This window comes from Cucurbita pepo, chromosome LG07 (assembly GCF_002806865.2).
Source record: "Cucurbita pepo subsp. pepo cultivar mu-cu-16 chromosome LG07, ASM280686v2, whole genome shotgun sequence".
NCBI classification, from domain to species: Eukaryota; Viridiplantae; Streptophyta; class Magnoliopsida; order Cucurbitales; family Cucurbitaceae; genus Cucurbita; species Cucurbita pepo.
Genome location: NC_036644.1, coordinates 4296499 through 4315687, shown reverse-complemented (window position 1 = coordinate 4315687; position 19189 = coordinate 4296499). Strand labels below are relative to the sequence as shown.

The following is a 19189-nucleotide window of genomic DNA, read 5'->3' as shown; positions in this document are numbered from 1 at the left end:
ATAAACTCTCGCCTCTCATACCTCTCTTTCCAGAACTAAAAAATCAAAACTCTTACATCTTGATCCTCTTCGTTTCTAGACGTATTTGGATAATCCAAATGTCTAAATTGAATGTACTCACAATTTTGATTAAGTTTTATGAAGAAATTTCGGCCGAAATCATACTCTACATGACTCGATTGGAAGCTCTCGACCGGTTATGCTTCTAAAATGATTTTTTCTCTCCTCCCTTTCCTTTTTCTTTCGTTTTTTCTTCTTTCTTCTTACTTTCTTCTTCACTAAAACCCCCTCATTTGTCTACTTTCAGGCCCATAATTAGGTCGAGGTAAATTTACAAAAATACCCCCTTCAATATTGACTTTGACTATTTATTTTTATATTTTTATTGACTTCTTACTCACTTCTTAAGATTTTTCTAAACATTTTTATCTCGTAAATTATCTCAAATAAATTAATTAAATAGAAACCCAATAAAAACTATATCCCTTGACTAACAAAGACTAATGACCACCTCTAATTCACGTAATCATACTCACGTTGAGATATAAATTTTTTTTATCATATTCACAATTTTTAGGATATTAAAATTCTTTGTGTTACTCTATCGGAACCTATACAATAAGTGCTACGATCTTCACCTCTCAAATAAATTTTATTATTAACGTAGACCTATTAAATATAAAATAAAAAATTTAAAATATATGGAATATTTTTAAATAATAGAATTAAAAAAACGACAAACGAGAAGATTGGATCACAAAGGACAGAGTTCACATATTTTAAACTCCAACCAAAAAAGAAAGCTAGTGGCACTAGAATCTAAGTGGTAAAGTACTAACCTACCCTTGGGTGAGGGAATTCAACCCTCCACATTATTTTACCCGCGGGTGAACCAAACAAACCCCAACACTACGCACCTAAACAATAAAACACCCTCCACGTTGAGTATCGAAAGTCTTTGTTGTCTCTCAGCTCTGACGCTTCTGTTCTGTCCCCAACGGAGTTTCTAAATTTTTCCGTTACAATTTGTATGTATACAACCCCAACTTCCCTTCTTCATTTCTCATCCACATTCATCTTCCTCTCACTACCTTTCTCGTTTGGAATCTCCGGCGGCTTTTCTGAATCGGATGGGGACGATGGTGGCTGGAAGAGAATGAGGGATACGCACTTCCGATCATGTCGATCTCTTCTTCCTCCAATTGCTTCATTGACTCTCACCTACTCTGTGATGAGGAATCTTCCGGTATTTTGTCTGGAGAATCGCTGGAGTACTTGACGGATTTTGAATCGGCGGATAGTAGTGAGGATTCTATCGCTGGTTTCATAGAGGACGAGAGGCACTTCGTTCCTGGAATTGATTACTTGTCGCGCTTTCAGTCTCAATCGTTGGACTCTTCCGCTAGAGCTGACTCTGTTGCATGGATTCTCAAGGTATTGGATCCGATTCCTTTTCTCCTCTTTTCGCTGTAGTGACGTCTCGATGATCGGATTTTTTCGTTTTTACATTTATGCCTCTACGATGGACCGGCGATGTCAATCTATTGATGAAAATCGTCGGCGGTAACTCGCGGTGTAAATCTAGGTTTGAGGAGAGTCTTGGTTTCATCTGTTGCGATTTTATCTCTCTCTGTCTAAGAAGCCAACGCTTGACCGTAATCGAGCGATTCCGATTCTATGGAGGCTTCTGATTCTCTTCAATCCGCAGTGTTCTGCCTTCGTTTCCGAATTTATTTGCAATTTCGCATAATTAACCCTCTCTTTTAAGAAATACTGTATTTAATTTCTGAAACAAGTGATGAATGAATGAATGAATATGTATTGTGGATTTTAAGTGAAACGACGAGTACTGATCGATCGTGCTGGATTTGTTCTTTCAGGTTCACTCATATTACGGTTTTCAACCACTCACCGCATACCTCTCCGTGAACTACTTGGATCGTTTCCTTTATTCTCGCCCCTTGCCGGTAAAAGTTCCTTTTTCTTTTTGAGAAAATGATAGCGTCAAATATCTTCATTATTATGTTCTGCTGTAAAGTTAGTTTGATGGTACTGTGATTGATCATCTCTTTGATCATAATATGTAATTATCTCTGAACTGTTCTGAATTTGATCGCTACCGCTTCGACGATTCGTAATTTTCTGTATTGACTTTTGTGAAATCTGTTCTTCGTTATTTGTATCCCAAAATTAGCATCTACAGGTTTAACGTTCTGATTAGGGCCTGCTCTTTATCATCCATTGTCGAGCTGTTTGTTGATTGAAAAATGAAAGAAAAATTGTATTCGTTGATGTTATTTAGTCATTGGCGGGCGTTTCATTGATATCGATCTCTGGTTCAATCGTTGAATGTTGTTTTCAGGAAACAAATGGGTGGAAGATGCAACTCCTTTCAGTGGCTTGTTTGTCACTTGCAGCAAAAATGGAGGAACCCCTTGTTCCTTCTTTCCTGGATCTCCAGGTACATTATATTTAATTCACTTGTGGATTTCATGCTTTTAGAGTAATGCGATTGAAGAGATTTAATGGAATCATCATAGATTGGAGGAGCAAAACATATATTTGAGCCTAGAACAATACGTAGGATGGAGCTTCTTGTGCTGACAACTTTGAATTGGCGGCTGCGATCTGTAACACCCTTGAGCTTTATCGGATTCTTCGCCCACAAAGTTGATCCCAGCGGAACATTTTCCAGTTTTCTCAACTCACGCTCCACAGAAATTATTCTGTCCAATCTTCGAGGTACTCAAATGAACTCATCTCATTAAGACATGAATACACTTATTTATTATTTATTTGGTAGCAAGGAATACATCTTCGTTAGTATGAGGCCCTTCGAGGTAGCCCAAAAGCAAAACCACGAGAGCTTATGTTCAATGTGGATAATATCATACCATTGTGAAGAGTCGTTATTCCTAACATGATATCAAAGTCATTCTCGTCAATAGAATCCTCAAATGTCGAACAAAGAAGTTGTGAGTTTCAAAGGTGTAGTCAAAAGTCACTCTCAAGTGTCGAACAAAGGGTGTACTTTGTTCGAAAACTCTAGAGAAGGAGTTAAGTCTCGATTAAAGGGAGGTTGTTCGAGAACTCCGTAGGCCTCAAGGGAAACTCTGTAGTTTACTTTGTTCAAGGAAAAGATGGTTGGGAGCTATCATGAATTTATAAGGAATTTATAAGGAATTTTGGAGAAGTCAAAAAACAAAGTACCGGAGAGTAGTTGTTACTAACACAATGGACATCTAGCACATTCAATCTCAGCACCCCATTTGACAATTTAGTTTAATAATGGTTGATTATTGATGATTACAGACGCTAGCTTTCTCGAGTACTGGCCCTCCTGCATCGCTGCCGCAGCCTTACTATGTGCGGCAAATGAAATTCCAAATTTGACCCTGTTGAATCCTGAACACGCCGAGTCTTGGTGCAACGGACTGAGCAAAGTGAGTGCATACATCCATTACCATTACCAAATGTAAACCGATAATATTGAAAGAGGGTGGTTTTAGTAATAATGTTTATGTTTCTGATTTTGTTTTTTGTTAGGAAAAAATTGGTGGGTGTTATCGGCTAATGCAGCAGCCGTTAGCATCGAAAGTGATAGTGCCACTCCGAGTCCGAATCCGAGCTGGGTTGAGGTACATTGACTCATCATCCTCATCCTCCCCACCATCAACATTACCTTTTAAAAGAAGAAAATTGAATAATTGCGTGTACCCAGAAGATGACAAAGAAAATTCCAAACTTAGAGCAGAGCAGTAAATTTAAAAAGAAAGAAAGAAATATCTATATATAAATATAATTAGAGGAGAAAGGATCAAGGAGAAAACTGGAAGGGGACCAAGATTGATGATTCGTCGTCGTATACATTTTGGGTAATTTCCAAACTAAGAAATAAAAATTTGTTGGTGGGGGAGAGAGTGAGGCTTGCACAAGGGAAGGAGGAAGTTTTGTTGTTGTAGAACATATTATTATCCTGGTGTGAAACAAAGGAAGGTTACATGATTTTTTTTTATTTATTATTTATAATGTTTTTGTTTAGCATATGAATGAATGTAAAAAATAATAAAAAGAAAAATAAAAAGGAGTAAGTAAACTTAGAAGTGGTGGGGGGTTGAGCATTTGTTAGTGATCTGGAAGAATATGGAGTGTGGGCCCAATTTTGAAATGATTTTGGTGCTTTGTTTGTGATAAAAGGGAAAAAAGAAAGTGTTCATTTTAGTTTAAATTAATTTCGGTGGGCACGTATAGGGGTGTACACTCAATCTGACAATCTGGACTAACCCAATTCAAACTATAAAGGTTGGATTGGGTTGGGTTACTAATCCAACCAACTCAAACTTTTGGGTTTGTTAAAAAAAAATCGTAACTCAACCCAACCCAACTCGGACCATGTACACCCGTAGACATGTGTGTGGTTTAGTCAAGTAGTTATAATTTTGGCGGGAATTGCATTACTATGTTTCTAGTGTTGTCTTTCAATATCAATGTCAATGTCATGTATATTTATTTATAGGGAGACATTAAGCTTGTTAATCCATACCGTTGGTGCTCACCCGTGTCAAAACGTGTTATTTAGTTTAAACTTATAGGAGGGTTCTTGCGGGGTCTTTGGTATTTGTCACTCAATTGATTGACCGACTCTTTTTTAGAGTCCAACCTAAACTATATAAAAAAAAAAAAAAATAGTGAAGCAGGATTTTAAAAAAAAAATAATCCAACCCAAATCCAAGACAAGATATTTATAAACTCAAAATCTCATTTCTATATCTTATATTATTGGCTTAGAAAGAGAAATGGAAAATTGGGTTTTGAGATATAAATTGGAGGAGAATAAATACTTTTTGTCAATCTAACTTTATTGTTTCTTCTTTCTACAACTTTAAATTTTTTTTTATTTTTTTTTTTTTGTTACTTCATTTAAGTTATTCAATATTTAAAAAACGGAATTTTTAGGTTGTAAACACGAAATTTGAATATAGAGAAGTTGACCCATGTATTTATATCTCAAATATACCACATTCATACATGAATTACTAAAACAACATCGGAATAGTGAAAATTGGGTAAAATGTGAATTCAACTCAAACCGATTTGTTTGTCTTTACAAAATGATGGAGCGTCAATTTCTGTCTTGCTTTAGGAAACTTTGCACGTCTCTGTTACTTTTAGGGAGGTCTATGCCTCATAGAAACTGTCTACTTGAAGCTGTCACTTGGCTGGTAGGTCCTAACACAATGTTAGAATTTTAGTTCTTCTAGAGTGATATTTCAGTGATGGACCGGTAGACTTAACCTTGTTCCTACATACTCGATCAATTCAATTAGGCACTTGCCATCTATGTTCATTGTTAACTCTTTGACAACACGAGGAAAAAAAAAATTGTGCCTTGGAAGAATGAGTCGGCGACTCTTAGGCTAATCGTCATCAGATAAGAACTCAAAGGAACTAGTGGAAGGGCAGGGCCATAAAACCCTATTGAGCTCATCTCGTTGCTTCACCAACGTGCAAGGATCGAGTATTGGCAGTCAAAATCCTTCTAAATTCAGGTAGAACTTGTTCACTATCATTCAATTAGTTCAATCGAGAGGGAGTAGGGAAGGGGGATAGGCCTTCAACATGTGGGATATTGGTTTATTTTATATGCATATAGTAACAAAAACTGAATGTAGTCATGATTTAAGACAGAAGTTAAGATGGAAGATAAAGGGCATATGAGAGCCACCTCTAATAATCCAAATGGAATCCATTCAATGGAGCATCATCCTCTTTACTCTCCCACATCATCACATAACTATTCTCTCTCTCTCTTTTCATCTCCTCCCATTTTTCAATTATTGCTATTCAATTCCCTTAATAATCCTAAATCTACCATTTTTTCCTGTTGTTTTTCAGCTATTGTCCCTCTTTGTTTAGGAGCTTTAGATCCGTTCTGTCTTGCTCTTTTTCAATTGAAGTTTGTTGGTGTGACCTCAGTGTGATTTTGATTTGGTTTCTATGATTTTAAAAGCTTTATTATTATGTATTTGATGTGATTTAATTTGATTTGATTTGATTTAATCTTCTAAAGTATCGTTGAGTTTTATAAAATTAGTATTAGAGTTAAGGAGCCAAACTGAGTATAGCTCAATTAATGTACATATTAATCAAGAGATTAGAAATTCTATTAATCAAGAGATTAGGAATTCGAATTCTTTAGGGAGGGGTGGATGGAGAAACAATTTTGATTTTTGAAGATTTGTAAGCAAACCACTTCTTTTCTACCTAGTTTGTTTACTCTTAGTTTGGAGTTCGACTAAAGTTCTCTACTAACGGGAAAAAGAGAAAAATATGAGTACACAAGGGAGGACAATATTTTATTAGTATGAGACATTTTAGGTGAAACTTAAAGCAAAATAATGAGGGCTTACGTTAAAAGGGGACATTATCGTAATATTGTGGAGATATGTGAGTAGGTTTGCTGTCCGTCACAAATGGTACCCAAGGTACCATGACCTTGCCTTAATTTTTGTCGCTTGAATTCTTTAGTGTCAACAAAGAAATTGATGAATGTAGAAAGAGGAGACTCAATGATTCTTTGTTCATGAAAGAGAAATTGATGAATGTAGAAAGAGGAGACTCAATGATTCTTTGTTCATGAAAGAGGATCCTTAGGAGTGCCACCAAGGTACCCATATGTTAAAAAAAAAAATGGGAAGGTATCATAAATATAAATGAAGATAATATCTTTATGGTTTGAAAACTTTCGGAACCAAAAGCAAAATAATGAGAAATATAAATATTATATTATTTTAAAGGTACGTGGGGATGATTGTTGTCCTTAACCAATAGTATAGTATTGGTGTGATGCTTCTAGCTTAGTCGTGTCAGTCAAATTCTTCAATGTTTGACAAAAAAAAAAAAAAATTGGTCAGTTAGAGACAAGAAGCGATACTTTGTTCAAAGGAGGGATGATTGGGAATACAACCATATTTTCCATAACGGATAGAAATGGGGAAGATGTTATGGCCATCTATAAATGAGGACGATATCTTTATTGGTATGAAGTTTTTTTAGGTAAAATCAAAAGAACAACCGAGGCTTATGTCCAAAATAGACTATATCATATATCATTTTTTAAATATGTAGTTTAACGAGTCTATTTTTCTATTAAAAATAAGATTCTCACTGCATGCATGACATGAGTGTATATATATACTGCAAACATCCATTTAAAATATTTTATAAAAGGTACTATAGACTTCAAATTCAAAATAATTTAAAACAACACAATCATAAAATAATCATAAATAACAAGGTGGAAAGTAAATATCATAATTTAAATAAAATAAACAAAGTCCTCAACTAACCTAAGGGCTACTAAACTTAACTCATTGTTCCAGGTTATGCATGTAGTGAAAATTCAAGGTGGAATTTATTCGTAATTAATTATTTAATTTGTAACAATAATTTTTATTACTTTATCTACAATTTAATATTATCCATTATGAAAATTCAAGGTTACTATCGTAATATTGAACATATGTGGTTGACATACAAGAGAGTGTGCGGTTGACATACAAGAGAGTGTGCAAGTAACTTAAAGATCTATAGTATATAGATAAGGTTGGGTGTCTTATCTTAGTAACATTATTGATGTTACAAATGATTTGACCTAAATTATTCACGTGGATTATTGATGTTACAAATGATTTGATCTAAGTTATTCACGTGGAGACATGTGAGTGGAAGTATTCTACAATGAGTTCGACTTGACGTTGGAACGTAATATTATGAGATAGAATTCACTCATTTCCATATTAAAAAATGCATGAGTTTCTTTTAAATACTGATTTTAAAATTTGAACAAGGGAGCCACCTTACCCTCTCATTGGTACGAGAGAGACTTTGGTTTGTCATCGAATCATAAATAAATAAATAAATTTTGCTTTATAATGATTCAAATTTAGTTTTTCACTTTTAACGTTACGTCAGGTTTCAAACACGTTGTTAGCTAAATTTAAAAGCAAAAATAGAGTAAAATTAATTTTTAAAAAATATACGTAAACTAAATTATCAAATAGAAACAATGACCTGATCCAAGCCATTGAGCTCAATCATTTCTGGAGAATTGCTTTATCTTTAGCATATGCACGAAGATGACCACACCTGAATCAAAGGCAAAACAAAAAACAATAATAAATTACTCGCCGCCATCTCTAAGCCATAGTTTTAATTGAATTGCAATGCCGTTACCATACAACAAGAAAGTTCATTGGTTTACAGAGCCTGGAGGATTTTTCTTCAGATTGTTCATCTTTATAACTGGGCATGTTCTACTGTTATGCCCTTTTTCATGACATAGTTTGCAGCTGTATGTTCTTCTACGACTTGTATGGTTAACTTTCGTGTCGATATTGGGACAATTCCGCCGATTGTGACCATTTTCTTCGCAGATCCTACAACGATACTGCCTCACTCTGCTGCTTTCATTAGTCATCCTATCTCCCTTGATCAAATTCAGGCTCAACACATTGCCAGACTTCGAACAGTTCCTACTGCTGTGACCCTTACCACCACATATCGTGCAACGATGCTGAATTGTTGCGCTCATCGGTTTACCATTCAACCTAGACTTCTTACAGGTCCTTCTGTTATGGCCCTTCTCCCCACATACTCGACATCTGAATCGCCTATCGATTGAATCACCCTTAAGTTCTGGACAATAGTGTCTTCGATGCCCCTCGCGTCCACAGTTTTTACAGTAAAATTTTATTCCTGCATTTGATAAAGAAGCAGCTGAGTCAATGTCAGCTCCAGGAGTCATGGAACTACCTGCATGCATGAGATGAACCTACGGCAATCACCTTACCAACTCAGATTTGTAAATTTATAGTTGTTCATCAACCACACTCAGAGAAACTTCAAATACAGACTACTAGGTGTATAACTCTTTGTTCACCAATTCGAACACATTCAGTTAGGAAAAGATATAAATAAAAAGGCAGTTGGGAATTTATTGGACAAAGAAGTACATATTTAGAATCACTTGCCCGTCGGGCCACTTTACAAAGACAAAATTGGGGAACTCACAGATAGCTGATTCTAGAAAGTCAGAAACAAAACCACCTCCTCAATTGTCGGGGCAAAGCAAGGAGGGTTGAGGATTGTTGGGAGAAGAGTCCTACATTGGCTAATTAAAGGGAAGATCATGGGTTTATAAATAAGGAATACTATCTCTATTGGTATGAGACCTTTTAGGGAAACCAAAAGTAAAGCCATGAAAGCTTATATTCAATGTGGACAATATCATACCATTGTGGAGGGTCGTGGTTCCTAACAAAGAAGGAAAGAGAGTCGATTGCCCCCTCTTTGACAAACCACATGTAAAGTTAAAATTTTAAAATTTTCTATTGCTTGCCCAAAATTTTTAAAATTGTAAGATCATATTAGAATGTAAAATTTTTCCCCTCAAAATTCCCTGCCGATAGGCTTTCTTGGAGTTTAAATAGCACAGGAAGTTTTCTTGTGTTGTAACATGACAATTTTAATGGGGAAAATATTCAATATCCCATTGGTAATCTGAAGTTTTATCGAAGGTTACATTGTTTATCTAACATTTGTTGTTGGAGGTATGCTACAGCAATGTACTAACAAGTATGTACTGCCTTTGCAACAGGAAAGGAGAAAACCACAATCACTTGTAATTTCATAGCAGTTATACCCAAAAGATTTTATTATCCTTGTTAGAAGAAGTCAACTGGTCAGCGTTTCCCTCATTCTCTAAGCCTTGAACAATTTATAGGCCATCCCTTCAAGAGAACTTCAAGATTAAGGAGGGAACTCAGTTAAAGGAATAATGGTATGATCAGTTTGCTTGGAACAGAATTATAAATCCCTTTGGAGTTCCATTTCAAAAATTCTTCAAATTACAATTTTTGTTTAGTTCGGAGTATTTTGGGGTTCCCTATTTCAGCGCCGATATTCTTGGGTCTTTTTGGTTGATGGATCTTGGCTTTCTTCATTTTAAATTTTTTAGTGGTGGACCTAGGAATTTTTTGTAAACCCCTCGACCTCTTTCAAGTTGAAACCTCATCAACAACGTACTGTTTTTTCTTGACGGTTAACGCAAACTCGTCTTTGTAAGGTTTCCCCTTCATTGATTCCCCAGAAAAAACAGAATAACAATACTACAACAGAGAGACAAGAACACGCTGTTCAATGATCTCCTTTCAACAGGAGTTCCAAAATAACACAGAACCACAAGACAGCACAATGAAAAGAACACAATATAACGGCTATTTCGAGAGAGATGAAAATCTCTCCTACCAAGACACTCAACCACAAATCGACGATGACCCTCAAACTCACTCCTCCTTCCCGACATAGCAACACTCACTTTGTCATACTCACGAACAAGTTACACTACTCCACTAACTAACAGTCATTGCTGGTAGGACAAGTGTAAAGTTCTCTCCAACTTTTGATGAAAGTGACGATATCAAAGGAAAAGACCGTCGTTTCTACTTTTGGCAGAAGTATAATGCCAAAGTGAAACTAAATTGTTAATCAAGAAAGACTATGGCATCGCAAAACCAAAACTACGGTGAAATGTTTATTTTCCTATAGGAATCTAATCACTTGAAAGCATTTAACAATAAAAATACTATAGCTTTCTTATTATAATAAAAGCTGAACTACGCATTTAAAAAGTTGAGGACAATAATTGACCTTTCATTGCAATGCTCCGCTTTTGACGATTTTTTGGATCACTGAAGAATGCTTTCAAAGCTTCAGAAGTACGTTTTCTGGCTTCAGCACTTCCTTTGGCTTTCTGTGTTACAGAGAGAAGATCATATATTTCAAGGAGAATACAGGTGTAAGTGGCTTGAAATTGTTTGATAATTACATGCATTTTGCAATATGAAATAAAAGTTCTTTTAGCCTGTGAACCATTTCTGGTTTTCAGGCATAATTCCCATAAAATGATAAATAAAAAAAGAAAAAAGGAAACGAAAGTCTGTTATCCACATACACATCACCTGGTAATATCATAATCATCTTGTACAACCAGAGTAAATAGAAATTCATATTTATTTCGACTACATTTATTTATTCTATTAAAATTAATTTTTATAATCAACCCTATTATATAAAAAATTTATTTTATAATAATGTATTGAATAACCTAATTAACTATTCAATAGTAACAAATTAATCCTAACTAATTGATGGATTAAAACATACCCAACAAATTTTCATTTATAAAATGAAAAAATAATCAATTTTCACTCAATTATTGAAAAAGTATGCTCATGTGCTAAAAATGAATTATAAAACATACGTATGATATAAAATTGTTAAGATTTCAAAGAAACAAAACATGAAAGCTACATTTTATTGAAATTTGATAGTTTTGTAAAGTTATCATTCCAAACGGTAGAACCAAACACAGCAATCTACGATTCTCTTCAATCTTATTCTCACACAACCATTATTTCTAGTCATATACGAAACTTTGAACCAAACGGTCCAATATGGAGATTACAATATATATATATATATATAGATTGGCTCACCAATTCAGCTAAATTTAATCAGCTCCTATAAGTATGGAACCACTTACTGCTTTACCTAAAGATTATCCCATGTTCTAGGAACATGGGATAATAACGAAGATATTTGACATGTGACCATGGTTCGCTTCTTATTGCATCATGTATGTAATGGCACGAACTCCATTAAATTTCAGGCTCATTGATTTCTCAAACAATTAAATTTTCACAAAACTCGTAGTAATATATAATTGTCTAAATTCAGGGTTTTATAGATGGGGTCACAACAGATAACCATTGACGTTTTGGTTTCTCATACAGTTAAATGTCATAAACCTTCAGTAACATAAAAGTGACTGAATAGATTAAAATAACTGGGAAGTTTACTACTGCACTTCAGCTCATTGCACTTCATTAACCTTACAAGTAGGTTAAAAAAGGTGAGCTGTTACAATATTCAGAAACAGAATGCTAGAAGACAAATTATCTCAAGAACATACCTTAATTGCAGCCACTCTCTGGGCATGAAGAGTGGGGTCACGATGGATAATCTTCATTCTCTTACTAAATAGACCTGTTTTGGCATTGAGACTCTGCAATCATTCAACTAAACAACAAAGATTAAATTTATGAATTGGTAAATAGAAACCAAATATATTTAGAGAGCCATATTTCACCTAAATCTCAAGTTTAAAATCACTTGGACTATTACCGTATTCCTCAACATCAATTGGAGAGTTGAGAGGCTACATGCTTGCTCTATTTATGAATGCTTGCTCTATTTAGCTTGTTTAGGTTATCTTTCTGAGAATGCAGATGCATGAAATAGCTAACAGGTCACATTAAGAAAAGGTACAGAACAAACTTTTAATGATCGGCTGATCTTCAATCCAACTTCAGGAGGAGGTGATTGGTAAACACGCTTCGATTTCTTCTTTTCTTCCAGCTTTATTTCCAAGTTATCAACTTCATCGTCTTCCTTCATTCTTAATGGAGAACTAACATGATATAAACACATGAAAAATCTTAGATACCCAAAACGACTAAGATTTATCGGAGGAAACTGATGACAAGAGAAAAGAAATGATTCTCTTTTGCTGAGATGATGACATGATCGAGAATTTATTCAATAAAAGTAGAGCCTTTGAAATTGTTTTAGGCTTAAAAATCAAATTGGACATAAGCCTTTGATACTACAGTTGGTATTGAGAATTTCAGGATGGAGAAATTACTTATCATTTTGGTTGAAATTGAAAACTTGAAACCCCACCCTTGTGTTACACAGGACGTGAAAATGTTGAAAAAAAAAAAGAAAAAAAAAATCCAAGTGCCGAACAGTATTCAAGGTTTCATACAGACATTAAGTCATTAAAAAAATAGTTGGAAAATTGAAAAATCAAATTAGAATTTAGATTGTTGAATGGAATTTATAAATGGAAACAAATTTAAAAAATATAAAGAAATTGGGTCTGGATCATCTACAATGAACAGAAGAAAAAAGAACGATTAATAAAACACCAAGGGGCGACATAATTTATTGATATGGGGGGAAGGACAAAAGAAACTCCCTTTTGGAGTTGGCCGTTGTTTCATAGGGGACTTCGGCAAGGAGATGGTTCCCTATGAAGGGGAAAGGAGCCATTGATTCTGGAAGGTCCCTACCTGTTTTCGAAGTGGTGTGCTTCTCTCTCTCTTTATTTATATATATATTACTTTTTTTTTTTAAGGGGATATAATTGGTTTATTTAAGTCCAAATGAGAAATATTATGAAAAAAGTTTAAAAGAATTAATAATTATAATTATTAACTAAACTTGTTTAGTTTAAAGTAATTTTTTGTTAAGTGATTTTTTAGGAGTTTTATCCATGTTGGACCTAACGTAACGGGTTAAAAAAATTCAATGATCCGAAAAACTAGATCAATCCAACCCAACACGTTACGAACTAATTTGGGTTGGACCGAGTTCAAATAAATTAAAACTTTATGCATTGGGTTGATTCATGAATTATCCACGAACGGAANAACACTTCTCAACCGATTGAAATGACGGTTGGTTTTTCTTCAAGAGAAGCTTTTAGCGTTCTGTCATCAAATCAGCAGATTAACGATAATGTTAGTTTGTTTATTGATGTTTCTTTGATTGAGAGTTCGAGTTTGAACGGTGTGAACGGTGGTGGAGGAGTTCAAGAGGTCAAACTTAATGAGAAAGAGAGTGGGAAATTAATTACATGTAGTCTGTATGATAAGGAGGCTCAAGTTAACAATGCTGATTGTTCCACAACATATTGAATGTGTCAAGATTTTATTACGCAGCTTGGGAATTTGGGAGATACTAATGAGGTTTTGACTGATTTTAATGCTTCAGATAATACTGCCCCTTTGTAAAAGGTTCTAGATTCTTCATTGGCCCACAATATTGAAGGCTCAACACTTATTCTTGCCAAGTATTTGGGCCCTTTGTTTCCATCCAGCATTAAAAAAGTAAGAACAAAATTGCAAGTCCTATCCGAATAATTATACTCGAGAAAAATGTCCAGGCTCTTTAGAAGATCATTCCCCTATCAATGCTGATGTTCTGGAAGAATATATCTCCGAAGTTTAGACTCTCAAAAGATTAATTCTATGCAAACAAAGCCTGAAGTGTTTAATAGCAAGTGTATTGTCACTAAATGTAATAGTGGACAAGAGGAAGTTTCCTTTACGAAAGTTTTACTGCCTCCTAGCAAAACTACTACAGAATCAAAGGAGGATTTTTTTTGGGTCATACTGAAATTTGGACATTGATTCAGAGGTAAGTCTTAGTAGTGATGAGCCTATTATTCCTAACTTTGTCTAATAGTTTGATTGAAGATCCTCTTGCAAATTGTAATGATGTTGATTTGAGTTTTCCTTTTACTTCACAACAAAAACAGATTCGTAGTGTAGGTGGATTTTCAGCAGCTTGTTTCAGATTCGGCATACAATTTGGAAAACTTTTCATCACTTATTAAAGTCAGTGGGTTGCAATTTAAGGAAATTGTGTCTTTAACACCAGTACTAATGCGATAACTCAAAAGCAGTTGTGGGGTTTGTTTAGAGTTTTATGTTCCTCAGGAATTTTGTCTTGGAACACTAGGGATTGGGGGATGCAACTAAACGTGTGAAGTTGAAAAAACTATTACAAAATTTTAGTCCTCATATGGTACTTTTTCAGGGAATGGAGTTAACTTTCATTGAAAGGCAGTTCATTAAATCTCGTTGGAGTTCTAGGGAGGATAACTGGGTCCACATTTAATCAACTGGAAAATCAGGGGGTATGTTAATTTTGTGGGATGAAAATAGAGTTGATGTGCTAGAAGTATTGAAGGGAGGTGGTCAAAGCCTCTTTTTTCAGCAAGGCAAAGCTGGTTGGATTTCAAATACTTATGGACCAAATGATTTAGAGAAAGAAAACTTCTTTGGAGTGAATAAGATCACTTTCTTACTATTATTGTGAGGATTCATGGCATGTGGGAGGTGATTTTAATTCACTCGTTGGGTCCATTAGCGTCATCCTACAAGAAGGTAGACTAACAGAGTGAAGATTTTTAATAAGATCATTGTTTGATGGAAATTCCCCTTTCTAATGGAAAATTCACATGGTCCCAATCAGACGAAGAGAATAAGCTCTTATTAATTGACCACTCCCTTTATAAATAAAGAATGGCATGATCTTTTTTATATTTGAAGAGTTAAAAGAAAGGTTCTTACTTTTTCTGATCATTTTCAGATTCTTATAGAAGCTGGTGGTTTTCTTTGGGACTCTTCGCCTTTTTTTCTTTTTTTTTCCTTGAACTCTTGGGTTGCATATGAAAGATTGTGTTGAAATTGTTGAAAAGTCCCTTTCTGAAGATAGATCTTATGACTGGGCTGGATTTGTGATTTCTGCCAAGCTAAGAATGTAATATCTAGGTCAAACAATGGTATGCTGATTTGAAGTTTCAAGAAAATGAAATGAGAAGCAAATGCTAGAGGAAATAGAGCGCCAAAGCTGAGAATGATTCCCTTTCTTTAGAAGATCTGTCTGCTGTCAAAGGTTTAATGGAAAGTTATTTGGCTGAGGAAAAAAATTTGACTCAAAAGTGTAAACTACAATGGCTTTGAGAAGTGGATGAAAACTCAAGATTCTTCATCGATTTTTAGCAGCAAAGAAATGTAAATAATTAATTTCTGAACATTCTTCAGTCAACAATCAAAGTTTCCTGTTGTTTAGGGAAATCGAAGCTGAGGTTTTGGATTTCTTTTCTTCTTTGTGTACTAATAGACCGGTTAAGCACTTTCTTCCCTCCAATTGTCTTTTGGACGTCGCTGATTAATCCATTCTCTTTGGATGAGATTTGGCTGGCTATCAAAAGTTTGGGAAAGAATAAAGCTCCGGACCCGATAGGTTCACCACTGAATTTTTGTTAGGAAACCATTTGTTTCAGAGAATTTCATCATAGGCACGCTAATTTGGTTTTGAAGGACAACTTCATTTTCCTTATCTAAAAGAAAGAGATATTTTCTTTGGCCAAGGATTTTGGGCCCATCAGTTTGACATCTTCCGTCTATAAGATTCTTACTGAAGTCTTAGTAGAAAGATTAAAAAGAGTTAATATTTTGACGGCAAACGAGGTCGTGGAGGATTATAGATTCAAGAAGAAAAAAGGGTTGGATTTTAAAGTTGGATGTCGAAAAGGCCTTCAACAATGTAGATTGGAATATTCTTGAAGAAGTGGTATTCAAGGCAAAGTGGATTCAGTGTACTAGTGGCTATGTGAGGAATTCTGTTTCAAGCATAGAGGTCATATTTTAGCTTCATGAGGAATCCGACAAGGAGACCCTCTTTACCCTTTCTTGAAAACCAAGAGCCTCAACATCTACAAAGCCTTACATTTGACTCTTGACCATTTATTCCCAAGGCCTCGAACTGTGCATTTCCCTCAATCATTTGTACACAAGGTGCACCTTCCTTTTTTATGTTTGTGTTAGAGCAATTTTATGTCAGGTGATCTAGAAATTTTCCTAAATAGACATGTGAGTGAGAAGAATGCATACTGAAAGGACTTGTATTGGTTGGTGGGAGCAATTTCTTATTTATTACATGTGTCTACCATTGAAGCAAAATACCGTCACCCTTCATGTGGCCAAGTGATGCAAAGGAATGTCGAAGAAATTAGGCATCAGTCTAAATTCTAAACCTTGGAACTAGGTATTACAAGTAAAACTGTGTGCACCCTAAATATTTTCACAAGATAACAGCCAACCTACTACATATGGTTGCAAGGGAGCAAACCATGTAAATGTGATAATGCAGGTACACAAATTGCTAAAGACAAGACATGTTCTTCTTAATAACCCTATAAGAGTTGTGTGCTTTTTGTAGATCATTTTTCTAGATTATCATTGCCCTACACTCCATCTTAAAGACCAAATTTATGCTATTTTTCTTCATTTTTTATTTTTAAATATATGATTCATTACCCAATTCAACACCGCGATCAACTCTGTTGGCCTTGCATCAAAATTGATTTCAAAAACCAGAACTCTCGTCAAGATTGACCTAAAAACCCTAAACCCACACCCACATCTAGATCATTCTAAAACGTATCGCTTGCACCTTTCAAATATCCATAAAATAGTTCTATGTTTTATAGAACTATATCCTTTGTCTTGTTCTTTACTTACAACAAAACCTAAGGTTTCCTATTGAGTTCAACCAGACCTTCTGATCTATTCTGAAAATCTAGAAGATCACCACCCTTTATTGGAAAGAGAGGCTTTAGTCAAAGGAATGATTCTCAGTAATGGAGTTTTTTTCTAGTTTTGGATTACAAAAACTGAAAAGAGGCTTGATTAACATCCGTGATTATTTCTCCCAGTAAAATAGGGAATAACACCAAAAACAAATTTTCTCTGAGCCCAACCCCTTCACTGACTAAAAGCTAGTATTCAATTAAAACTACACAAAAAATAAAATCAACAGGGAGAAAAAAGAAAGAGAAGGTTGTAGTTACGTGGAGCGTGCTTTCTCCCATGGTCGTTCATCAATGGACTCTTCCCATATGACACGATCTCCCAAGCATTGGTGGCAGGTCACTATACCCTGGCAACATGAGGTAAAGGTAAAAAGTCAAATAGAACGTGGCAGAACAACCAACATTTCCATGCTATATGACTATTTCCAAATCTAGATGAATGTGCTAACACGGGGTGAAACAGAGTTATGACAAGTATTTCAGGTCCTTCAAATCATCTGACAGCCATCTGTTACCGTATAAGTCGATCAGGCATTATCAACTCAGTTCAAAATGTTTGTATCCTTGGGGACCTCCATTTTACGTATTAAACTCCAACACTCAGCATGAGAGCAGAAGTTAAACTAATGGTTTGTTTGGGAGTTCTTCGAAAATAACAGAATTTTACCAAAGTACTATGATTATTAAAGTATTTAATGATAATCCAGTGTCATATTTTGTTATATGTTCCTAAAGGTGCTTTTAAATACTTCCCAAACATTTAGTTATGATAAAAGCACTTTTCTCATCAAGCAAGTGGTTATGATTTTTTCTATAAGCACTTATTAATCATTTCTAACCGGATGATATTAATCCCTTTTCTAAATTTCAATCATCAATGAAATTGTCTCTAAAAAATTTTAAAAAGAAATATATATGTGGTGATTCTAAGCGAGAAGTATGAATCAACCACATAGTTAGAATTGGAATTGAAGATGGAGGAGCCAGCATGGTCAATTGGTCTGATAGAGCATATACCTTTCCATCACACACGGAACAGTCTGCACGGGATCTTTCAATTCCACATTCCGTACACGGCGCATAGCCCCTGCCTCGGCAACTTGGACACGGTAGCTCTCTAATATACTGACCATTTGGGCCAAACCAGGACCTGGGTTCAGGAGCGCTGGAATTTGAATTCCTGAAATGCAAAATTAATTTCTAAGTTCGATTTCAAATCAATGTAGAACTGACAGCAACCACAGAAAAAAATCAGCATAAAATCTCCTCAAATCACAAGAATTAAAACCGAATAATCAAGAAAAATCGTAGACGTAGAACTCACAGCAATCAAAGAAAAATTCAGCATAAAATCTACTTAAAATCACAAGAATTAAAGCCCAGTAGTAACGTAACTGAAGATTAGATACTAAACCTTGGTTTTAAATCGACGCCAAGTCCGTACATCTCCTCCACAGGATCGAAGGCGAGCTGCGATCCAAAATGAAAACAAGTAAGAAATAAACAAAAAGACGATTAGAGGTCGACTTCCAAAACAAACTTTTTGAGAGAGTGAATACCGGCACCGGTTTGGGGATTGCAACAGAGTCGTCATTACTGCTCAAACAAGCAACAAAGCGAGGCGCGAAGCCTACACATCTCTTGGATTGAAGCAATATGAAGAATCTCAAGTTCGTCCGCCGCCAACACTGCGGTGCCAATGCCCGAATTGACGAACAGAGTGGTGAGGACATCGCATAAATCTATAGAAGTAGGAATGTGTTTCATTACATGGCAAGAATTGAAGAAGAGAAAATGGCAGCACTACCAACGAACACAGCGCGAACTGAAGAACGAAAATGGAAGAACCGTACGAAAGATTTCGGGTTTGATTTTGTATGTGTGATCAGCAAGGCCACA

At 35.2% G+C, this 19189-nt stretch overlaps 2 protein-coding genes across 3 annotated transcripts; one reads left to right on the top strand and one right to left on the bottom strand.

Moving 5' to 3' along the window:
• Nucleotides 1-954: 954 nt before the first annotated feature.
• LOC111799045 (cyclin-D1-1-like) lies at nucleotides 955-4029 on the top strand. Its single transcript, XM_023682432.1, has 6 exons — nucleotides 955-1434; nucleotides 1881-1967; nucleotides 2363-2461; nucleotides 2541-2742; nucleotides 3313-3443; nucleotides 3547-4029. The coding sequence occupies exons 1-6, from the start codon at nucleotides 1180-1182 to the stop codon at nucleotides 3760-3762; spliced, it is 990 nt and encodes a 329-aa protein (XP_023538200.1). The 5' UTR covers nucleotides 955-1179; the 3' UTR covers nucleotides 3763-4029.
• A 3877-nt stretch (nucleotides 4030-7906) lies between these two features.
• Nucleotides 7907-19156, bottom strand: LOC111799114. Of its 2 annotated transcripts, none has more exons than XM_023682518.1 (9): nucleotides 18850-19156; nucleotides 18705-18760; nucleotides 18308-18470; nucleotides 17549-17637; nucleotides 12400-12532; nucleotides 12035-12127; nucleotides 10711-10813; nucleotides 8236-8757; nucleotides 7907-8148 (listed from the first exon to the last, which is right to left on the bottom strand). In XM_023682518.1, the coding sequence occupies exons 1-8, from the start codon at nucleotides 19021-19023 to the stop codon at nucleotides 8252-8254; spliced, it is 1317 nt and encodes a 438-aa protein (XP_023538286.1). In that variant the 5' UTR covers nucleotides 19024-19156; the 3' UTR covers nucleotides 7907-8148; nucleotides 8236-8251. The 2 variants fall into 2 exon arrangements, with proteins under 2 accessions (XP_023538286.1, XP_023538287.1); XM_023682519.1 differs by having other exon boundaries at nucleotides 8241-8757.
• Between the last annotated feature and the right edge of the window lie 33 nt (nucleotides 19157-19189).